Below are 11,073 nucleotides of genomic sequence, written 5' to 3' on the forward strand. Positions count from 1 at the left end.
GGATTTCAATGCAGAATTCTACTGGAGCAGCACTATTAACTGATTCATTTTGAAAAAAAGTTTTTTTTCCCATGACAGTATCCCTTTAATGTTAAACTATGGTAAATTTGGTCTTGTACAAAAACTCGAGACAGGTGTAACATTTCTAGCCTAAAGGTGGCAAAACATGGGCAGATGTAACCCGCCGATTCTACTCATTCAGACCCAGTCAGCCGCGTATCTGCCAGTGCAACGAGGCTCTGAGTTGGGCCTGCCATACTGAATGAAAATCGGGCAGTTGGGACAACAGCTGCATCGGCTCACAGATGATATTTTCGTTCAGATAGTCTGCTATTGAGATACAAGATGACAATTCATGGAAGGATCAGCTTGTTTGACAAGATTACTAAATAATCATACCAGTTCAATATCACCCAATTCTAATAGTAGACATATTTTAATTGTCACTATTATTGAGAACCTAGAGTATCAATAAGTTCATGCCTTTGCTATATACACCTTTTGATTTAATGGAAATTTCCCCTGAAAAATTTGCAGGCAGACAATCCACTTCCTGCTGGATACTTTCCTAGACTAGCAGGAGTCAGTGACTCACTATTAACCACTGTAGAATGTCAGCCAATTAGCAACTAGGTGGACCTGACAGGGAATGACAGCATATTTTTCCCCATATCCTAATTTGTATCTGTGCAAGGACCATTAAAGGGGTTGTTGACACTTTTAGTATGATGTAGAGTGATAGCCTGAGACAATTTGCAATTGGTTTTCATTTTTTATTTGTGGTTTTTGAATTTAGCTTTTTATTCAGCAGCTCTCCAGTTTAGAATTTCAGCAATTAGGCTGCTAGGGTTCAAATTACCCTAGCAACCATGCATCGATTTCAACAAGAGACTGGAATATGAATAAGAGAGGGCTTGAATACAAAGAGGAGTAATAAAAAGTAGCAATAACAATACATTTGTTGCTTTACAGAGCATTTGGTTTTAGATGGCCTCAGTGACCCCCATTTGAAAGCTGAAAGAGTAAGAAGGGGGCAAATAATTCAAAAACTATATATAAAAAAAATTATGCCAAAGTTGCTTAGAATTGGCCATTCTGTAACACACTAAACTTTAACCTGAAGGCGAACCACCACTTTTAAGATGCATCCACCACAAAGCTGATCTATTCACATTTTTGGCATACATAGTAGATGTGCTTAGTGAAATGTAAAGAAAACGTAACAGCAAAAAATTTAATTGTTTTAAAGTAATATAATAAATGTATAATGCAGTGTGTTTGATTATTGTTTTTATAAAGATGCTGCTTTATAGCAATTGGGGCAGCCATTCAAAGGAGAAAAGGCTCAGGTTACACAGCAGATCGCAGATAAGCTCTGTAGAACACAATGGTGTTATGTGTTATCCACTATTTAACCTGTGCCATATAGCCTTTTTTCAATTTCCATAAGACGTAGCCAAGTATTTTGTATCAGAATAACTTGTTAAATAAAAGTAGGTGAAAAATATACTACAATTTGATATTTTGATGATTCTGGGGGGGGGGTACATTTTTTTCCTTCGTAGACTAATGTTGTTTATATTTACGAATACTACACGAGACAGGAATGAAGCTGAAATGTGTGTGCATTCACTGGCAGACAAATCTTAGAAAGCAACAGGACTGCCCCTTCAGTATAACCACTTCCAAGCATTATATAAACTTTCAGCAAAGCCAAGTATTACATAAGAATTTCTAGTAAGTTCAAGCTCCACTCATGATTCACCGCTAAGTTTATTTTCAGATTTGGCAGGGACCTTTGTACTCCTTTTTGCCTATATGCTTATCTAAGCTGCAGAATACTACTGAATCCATTATATACCTGCTTATAAAATACAGGTATTGGACCTGTGGAGTCTATGGGAAACGGCCTCTCCATAGATTCTGAGCTTTCTGGATAACAGGTTTGCAGATAATGGATTCCATATCTATATACAGGGCTCATCAAAATCGCTTGCAATTAAAACTGTGCCCATACATGCACATAAGATGTTGCATTGACCTGATCAAAGGATAGAGAGCCTGAAATACTCACTTTTGCATGCTGCACCAATAAAGTATTATCACAATTATTTCTGTTGACGTTGCTCAGTTCACTTGTCATATATAAACTATGGGGCATGGCAATGCCAGAAGCTGTGAGCAGCTTTTTAAATAATATATGCTTTTCACATCTTCTAAGTGCCTTACAAAAAGCCCACAGATGCAAGGAAGCCCTGGAATGAACACATGCCAACTTGACACAGGTAAATTCTAGTAAGAGTAGCTACCTGGGAACCCTTTTCTCTGTCCTACTAGCACAATACTTTAGGATATATTTGTTGATATACAAGCTGGATAATTATTCCATAACACTGCTCCTTATGCCTTCAAAAGAAATCAAAGAACAGAAAGACATAAATATGGCAAAAACCATACAGACTTCATATTAAGCCCTTTAGTATTATGTGATCTATGGTGCTGGATCTAAGGACTAGAAGACTAGTGACAGGTTCTGCGTTTGTGCCCTTTGAAAGCCCAGGCAAATGCAAAACCTAACTATATGATTGTGGCTGAAGCAAATACAATTCACCAATGATTAACAGACTTGTAATTTTGTAAAGTTGCTTTTAGCTGCCTGTTCTGACTGTGCAGAATTTGAATATGCACATGTCCTGTGACCACCGGTAATCTGAGTTTCCCCGAGAGTGCTCTCCACAGGGAACACACCATACCTCCCAACTGTCCCTTTTTCAGAGGGGACAGTCCCTCTTTTGACAGCTCAACCTGCAGCCCCTCATTTGTACTGGAAAGTCCCTATTTTCTCTGCACTGAACAGCCAGAAAAAGAAACAAAGTTTCTAACATAATTGGCTTTTAGCAGAGAGCACAGAACAGCTAACAGGTGCAAATAAGATTCTTTGTGACAAGTGCCAAGATGATAATACGAATAAAATATCAAGTGGGAGTTATCTCTGAGAATTAGCGGAATCCTCGTTACTTTTTTATTGCGGTGTAATTACCTCCACATGTGATATTTTCGCCTTATTCACTAAGCTAAAATATAGTGAATTTAACACCACATAGTTAAAACCAGGATAGACCAGATGTTTTTCAGGGAAGATGGGTATTAACAAAGGGTAACCACTAACTTTGCGCATCCTTGCATTGACATTTTGTGACACAAAAAAAACAGTTGAGATAAGGAGAAATATTTTCAAACTTTCGTAACCTGCCGCATTTTGTAAAATGAACATGGTAATTAGGGGGTGTGGTGAAAAAAATATGCTGCACGCGGAAAATTTTTGTTCTCCCTCTTTTTACTTCCAAAATGTTGGGAGGTATGACACTTACATTTGTGGGTACATTGCCTTATTTGGTCAAATCCCAGGTATGAAGTTGTGAAGACACCCACATAAACACAATACATATCATTCTGTGTAGTCGGAGAAACTTTAATATCACTTAGCCTCTCTGTAAACAGCAGTACTTGTACAAGGTTAATAACCGTAGAATCCACATTGAGATCCAGTGTAAGGCGAACACAATTTAGATTACCACACTGTAGTGAATACGGAGAGCGATGTGGAGGTGTAAAACATTTTCTTCTATAGGGCTGTTTGTATCTACAGGCTCACAGAAAAAGCACATGGGCCAAAAATTATATTCTGAGCTTCTGGCGCAACTGAAAGTGCTATTTTAGGCAAAGGCTTTGCTTTTCAGAGATGCAGCTAGAATGGTTTAACCCTTACACATACAGTTAATTGCCCTAGAGAGCATACCTTCCAACTGTCCCATTTTCAGAGGGACAGTTCAACCAGCAGTTCCTCCTTTGTACTAGAAAGTACCGTTTTTTTTGCAATGAACAGCCGGAAAAAGAAACAATGTTTCTAACTTAGTTGGCTTTTGGCAGAGAGCCCAGAACAGCCACAGCTGCATATAAGATACTTTTGTAACAATTTTGAGATAAGCAAATAAGTAATTGTAACAATATAAGATAACAGGTCCCTTGGGAGAAGTAAGACTCGTAGCTTAAAGGAGAATTCAACCTGTAACAAAAAAAAAACCTACTCCACTACCCTACGTAGACCCACCTCCCTCCTCCTCCCCCCCAGCCTACCTGGTACCCGGGGCAAATGCGCCTACACTTTTTACTTACCCCTCTGTGCAGATTCTGTCCTCTGGATTTCACGCCCGCCATTTTCTTTCCTTTGTTAAACTTCGAAAGCAGACCGTAATTTTTTGGCACATGCGCCGTTGTTGTAATATTCCAGTCCCAAACAACTGCATATTTAAAAGTCACAAAAATTTCCGAAAATTTTCGAGACTTTCGGGACTGGAATATTACTCCCAACTGCATATGCACCGAAAACGACGGTCTGAAGTTTAACTAAGAAAAGAAGATGGCGCCTGTGAACTCCCGAGGACAGAATCTGCACTGACGGGTAAGTAAAAAGTTAGGGGCATTTGCCTCTGGTACCAGGTAGGCTGGGGGGGAGGAGAGAGAGGGGTCTACGTAGGGTAGGGGGGTAGGGTTTTTTTATGTTACGGGTTGAATTTTCCTTTAAAGGGCAATTCACCTTCATTTGCAAAACTGTAATAACTGGGAAAAAACAGATATGTTCAAACTTTCATAACCTGCCAAATTTTGTAAAATTAACATGGTAATTACGATATGTGGCCACAAAAATGGGCATGGTAAAAAAAATCGGCACACTATGTGCGCCAACTTTTTTGTTCCTTTTTTTTATTTCCAAAATGTTGGGAGGTATGCCCTAGACTCCTAGAGATATAGGAACAGTTCAGTGTAAAAATAAAAACTGGGTAAATAGATAGGCTGTGTAAATGTAGTCTATAAATTCTGTGCAGATGTCTAGCAGAACACTACTTCCTCCTCTCTAACTCTGAGTTAGTCAGCGACTTGAAAGGGGGCCACATAGGACATAAATGTTCATTAAGTTTGTAATTGATCCTCAGCATTCCTCGCAGATTCAAAAGCAACAGTTATGTCCCCTGTGCCCCCCCCCCCCTCAAGTCACTGATCGGTTAATGGTGATCTGGAAAAACGAAGTGGGAGCTAGTGATAGGATCAGGTGCGCTCCACCAATGAGGCGAGTTGAGGCACTCGCCTCAGGCGGCAGCGCCCCCGTTTGCCAGGGTCGGCAAAAATGGCTCTCCTGGTAACAGAGCCAAATTTCCGCTTTTCAACACGGAAATTTGGCTCTTTTAGTGCAGAGAGCACAATCGCGTTCTCTGCACTAGCGACGTGGACCACCCCCGACCCCTCTGGTGCAACGTGGATCGCCCCCGACCTCCTCGGGCACTGAAGAGGTGAGTGCCGTGGAGAGGGGTGGGGGCATCAAAAGGAAGGTCGTCTCAGGTGGCAAAATTACCATGATCGCCCCTGGATAGGATTGCTGTGCAGGGCAGTGAAGAAAAAAGTTATCAATGTCAAGTGTAAATTGAAAGAATGTTAAAATTCAAATGAAAACTGAGGCTAAGCTGGCTATCGTAATAGAACATTTGACAGCCTAAAGATCCTTATTTCATTATTAGTTCACTGGACAATATTCATACAAGTGGTCAATTATCACAAAGCAGTAGATTTAGGTGACAACCAAAAACTTAACATGTATATAAAATGCACCCACAGATTAGAAAAGGCCTGACTGATATTGCTCACAAGTGCCTGTGGGGTTTGCATGTTACTCATTGCACTCTGTCCCACTTTGACTGTGCAGGAAACACTAAATTGTGTAAATGTGAAACTCTGCTTACAGGTTTAATACTCTGAAAAACATCTTGTGCACATACGTTCTAATGCATTTTTATTTATGTTATTCATATAGAGCTTTACAGAAATTGTCATTTATTCACATTAGTTCCAACCCCCTGTGGCACTTAGGGCTCTTACTCACTGGCGTTCTGACCTGCGCTCCCCTGCGTTCCGTTTTTTGGCGTTCATCCGCCGGGGAGCGCAGGAATAGACGCATGTCATTATTTCAAATGGGGCTGTACTCACTCAGGCGCGTGTAGGCGCCGAACGCAGGTTGAGACGCAACATGCTGCATTTTTCCTGCATTCGGCGCCTACACGCGCCTGAGTGAGTACAGCCCCATTTGAAATAATGACATGCGTCTATTCCTGCGCTCCCCGGCGGCTGAACGCCAAAAAACGGAACGCAGGGGAGCGCAGGTCAGAACACTAGTGAGTAAGAGCCCTTACAGTCTAAGTCTTTTCACATTCACACACTAGGGTCAGTTTTATCAGGAGCCATTTAACCTAAGTCAACACTAGGAGAGAATACAAAACCTCCTACCTGAACCACTGTGCTGCTTGACAGACTATTACCTTTGCACCAACCTTATAGTTTAATACAATCTGTGATAAGGTAGCCAAAGAATTTATTCAAGAAAGTTTTTATAAGTTGATTTGGAGATGGTGGTTTCTTTACTTTTTGGGAACCCTTTGAACTTTTCGACCTCACACATTGTGTATGTCAAGTGATTTAAAAATCAGTTTTTCTATAAGTATAGAAATAATAGTAAGAAATGTAGGAGAGAACTAGAGGGGCTAGGAGAGAACTGTTAAGAGTGCCTGCTAAGTAATTTTAAACTGTGCCCACCTTTAGTATAATACAGTATGAAACATGCTCTCCCTTAACATATACAGTGAAGCTAAATACATTTATTGATAAAGATACACAGGGCTTCAGATTTTGTGTTTATCAAACATTGGCAAGTTAATGCAAAAAACATACAAATACACAACCCTTTTTTTCCTGCTTAGAAGCTGCAGTAACTCAGCCACACCTCCTCTTTCTCACGTGTTCCTACAGTGACAAAGCAATAGAAACACAGACAGCATAGCTTCAGAATATGTAAGTGCGTAGCGTACAAGCAGCAGATGACTACAACTAAGGACTGTAAATAACAACTGAGCCACTAAAAATTGCACTTCTCTCATACAGGGGAGGTATATATGCTGCATAACATCTTAACTAATGAAAGAAATTGAAAGCTTTGAATATTTTAATATTGGTACAACTTTTGTATACATTAGCAAACTAAAAACAAAAATATTACACACACTATTTTCTTCGCAACAGCAGCATCTTCCCTTTTCTTTATAAACATTATACTGAGGTTTCATGGAGGTATAGCATCAAAGAACAGAAATAACAGCTGTTAATAAGACTACAATTAAATGTATCTGTAGACAAAGTGAATACAATTACTAGATATGGAAGCCATTGTAAATAAAATACCACAAGGATACAGAGGAGAATGAGGGGTCTGATGCATTTGACAGAAGGGAGATGATGAGTACTACTTATAAAGGAGGAAGGGCAAGGTACCTAGGATAGTGGGCAAGGTACCTAGGATAGTAGGCAATACATTTGCAGGTCTTAAAGAAGCAGTGACAGAATAATGGGCAAGGGTTGATCAGAGAGGACCAAGGGGCAAATTAGGTGTCATACAAAGAACTAAAGGGAGAGGCAGTTGTGTACATATATTGGATGGGCTTCTGCAAATGCTTAGGTATCTTTATGCTGTTGGATTTAGGAATACTACTCTAATGTTCTCTCTGGGTCCGACAATGCATTCTACTCAATTACTAGCAACAGCCTATACTTTCGCTGGGTCCTTGACATCAACTTAGTGTTTACAAGCAGGAAGCATTGTTTTGCTTGTATTTGCATTCCAGAAGCAAACATGGATGTTCGGGTCTGCTTGTGGGCAGTTAGTGCACTGAAAAAGACTTCTGCAACTGAAATAAAGTGTCTACCAACCACGTAAGCATACCACATCTGCACAGCCTATCCTGAAATAAACTGCTTTTTAAAGATGCATGTGCAATGACTGCTTGCCTGTAACAGGTGGCAGAACAAGTGAAATGAAATCTATTTAAGCATAAAAACTTTGCAAGTGAAATAACTCACCAAATCGAACAGGTGGCCCAAGTGCTCCTGCCCCAGCCCAAGGGAGCGGACAATCCGTATGTAGATAAACAAAATGTTGGAGCAAGGCACTCTGATAGGTCACGCATAGATCAGACTAATAGTAGGTAAAAATATTTGAAAGTTTTATTTATATAAACATCTCAAGCCTAATGCGTTTCTTGTCACTAGGAAACTTAGTCATAGGCTTGGCTAAGTGTCCTAGTGACAAGAAACGCATTAGGCATGAGATGTTTACATAAATAAAACTTTCAAATAGTTTTACCTACTATTAGTCTGATCTATGCATGACCTATCAGAGTGCCTTGCTCCAACATTTTGTTTATCTACAGAACAAGTGAAATGGTCATAACAGAAAGAAAGGTTGGCCACAATACAGCAGGAAAAAAAGGATGCAAGAAAACTCTACTGTACTGTAGCTCTTCTGCCATCAGAACAAACCATCCCTTGAAGCCCAAGTTTCTTTCATCCCCAATAGGGTAAGTTCACACAAGGAGATCAGGGGAGATTTTGTTGCCTGGAGACTAATCGCCTCTTCTGGGCGACAATCTCCCCAAACTGCCTCCGTGTGTCTTCCCATTCGCTATAATGAAAAGTCGCCTGCGCTAAAGCACACGCAGCGCTGTGTTTTCCGAAGTTTCCTCGTGAGGCAACTTTGGGCGACTTCTGAAAACTCATCGCCGCATGTGGACACTAATAGTATTTAGAATTTGCTGGTAGTTTTTATTCTGCACAAGCAACAACAAGGGTATATTCTTAGAAGTGTACAGGGCCATAGAGCAAGAAGCATTTCCATGGAGCATCACGTTCCACATGTGAGACACACCCCCTCCAGTATAACACATAAACGGCACACATTGCAGCACTGCAGTAACAGCAGAGATGTGCATGTAATATACAAAAGAAGACACATCAAATGGTATCGTCTTGAGCGGCTATCTTTCCACTGAGCCGTATATTTTATGCATACAGCGTGTACGCATCAACATTGTTTACAAGGAGCTGTATGTAGAGGCTGTAGAGATGCACGCGCAGTGATATACGCCCGGTAATGGTACCAATGGCCCTCACGGGAACTCTCCGCACATTTATACAGACACCTTAGTGTTAGTGCGATAATGGCACGTCTGCAACCTTCACATGAACTTCTCCGGTTTCTGACCCCGACACAGTAAGCATTTCCCCTAAATACATACAGGATAGAGAATGACACTGTAGTGACCCCGCCTCTCTATCATTTCATGTACGCAACACCCGCGCTACACACACGCACTGTGCTCTACAGCTCCTAATAGCACACACCCCCTCTACACCTTTTGTCTGCTGCATTTGCCAAATGCTCTCACTCCGCGTATATCAGCGCACACCCCTCAGCTGCCCTCCCTGCATCCCCTGTACCACTAGGACTTCTAGCTCATTCTCTCCTACGCGCACTTCTCTCTCCAGGGACCACACACCCCCTTTAGCTGCACGTGAAGCGCCTTGTCCATCCACTCTCATGTCTCTGCCCCATTCTCCTCACTCCTCTCTGTGCCCTATTACTCAACCTCAGAGTCACCAGCTGTTGTTGCCCCATTAGCTTTTCAGATGGCCACAGCCAGGCAATCACATGATACGCAACACACATGTCGATGCTCTTCAGTTACCAGCACAACCATTATTCTACAAAATACAAGTCTCCTTCCATATTATCTCCCTACTACTCATATCCATTTGTACAATAATCTCCTCTCCACCCCCTAGCGCAAGTGTGGGTAAGTGAACCCGTGACTATGACCCTAACTGACACGCTCATCATCATCACCTGCGCCCTCTGCTACTCGTGTCACTTCCACCCCTCCCCCAATACTTGTGCCCCTGCTTCCGCCCCTTCCAGACACTTGCCCCCAGTTTCCAGCCTACATTTACCCCTCCTGCTCCTACGTGTCCCTTGCACTAGTTCATACACATCCTTCCATCTAAGCCTAGTACCAATTTCCAAGGCAAGAATGCCCAACTCCAAGGATGCCCAACCTACAAACCCACCCGAAGATTTGTATCTACAAATAGCAAATCAGGCGCCAGTGACTGTTGGACTTGTAGTAGCGCAGCAAACGCTAGTGGGCCGCAAGTTGCCCATCCTTACAGCTCTCCTTACAGCTATCCTTACAAGTGGCGCGCACACACCCCCTTTCACTTACACAAACGTATCCCTCCACCACCATAGCCAGTGTACCCCATTTATTCTTCCGCCACACCCTGCTCCTTTATTTGTACCAAGTGCGCAGCTCGGCCCCCTTTGAATGTAGTAAACACACTTAGCCCCTCGTCTAACACACACATGTCTATCCCAGTGTGTACACCTCCCCCCGCCCAGCCCTTCCCCTCACCTCTCCGCTGCTTCCTCCGGACACGTCCCTAAATCTTCTCAGGTTGTTTCCAATCGCCGTCGACACCTGCAGCGCTGCATCAAATCCGGGTGCAACCCCCAAACAGTTCCCAGGGCCCCCGGGGGCCAATGTTCCTGCGGAGCTTGCGCCAACGCTTCCAAAGGCGCAAATGTTGGTTCTGTAGTCGCTCGAATCGTCTAGGAGTACAGCTGATAATCGGTGACGAGCCCCCAGCCTCCGGCCAGTCCCGGGCCGAGCAGGGAACCGCCACCGACAGCTGTGCGCCATTTTGTGTCCTGGGATCTTATTATCACCGCGGGCTGGAGCGCAGCAGCACTGAGCGGGGCTGGGGGTGGAGAGACTGAAAAGCCGAGACTATGGAGAAGGAAACACTTTCTATGTCAGTCTATGAGCGTTGTATTGAATATACAGCGCACAGGGCTGTGACAAGAAGGGGCCCCTGAATATGCATGTAACAATAAGCACATGCCCAACTACACGCACTGCCTATGACTTACACACAGACAGGGCCTGGCGAGGGCAGAGGTGGGGCCCGGGAATAGGATTTCAGACAGTATATCGAGCAGAACCCTCCTCCTGTGCCAATAACACGCTCTCGCCTCACAGACTCAGTCATGTGAATGTGTACAGTCCTCAATGTAAACAGTCCTAGTAGGGGGTCTAGTGAAGGGCCAGACAGACGGAACGGCTCAATAACCAGCACAAT

General features: G+C 42.7%; 1 protein-coding gene across 4 annotated transcripts in view; it reads right to left on the reverse strand.

The window, feature by feature from the left end:
* Positions 1 to 10,872, reverse strand: part of LOC108696457 (histone-lysine N-methyltransferase 2A) — a 120,231-nt gene extending 109,359 nt beyond the window's left edge. The window contains exon 1 of one of the 4 annotated variants that reach the window (XM_018225851.2): positions 10,347 to 10,872. In XM_018225851.2, the coding sequence (XP_018081340.1) occupies positions 10,347 to 10,634 (288 nt within the window). In that variant the 5' untranslated portion in view covers positions 10,635 to 10,872. The remainder of the gene's footprint in view (positions 1 to 10,346) is intronic. The other 3 variants (XM_018225849.2, XM_018225850.2, XM_018225852.2) reach the window with 3 other exon arrangements.
* Between the last annotated feature and the right edge of the window lie 201 nt (positions 10,873 to 11,073).

This window comes from Xenopus laevis, chromosome 7L (genome assembly GCF_017654675.1).
Source record: "Xenopus laevis strain J_2021 chromosome 7L, Xenopus_laevis_v10.1, whole genome shotgun sequence".
NCBI classification, from domain to species: Eukaryota; Metazoa; Chordata; class Amphibia; order Anura; family Pipidae; genus Xenopus; species Xenopus laevis.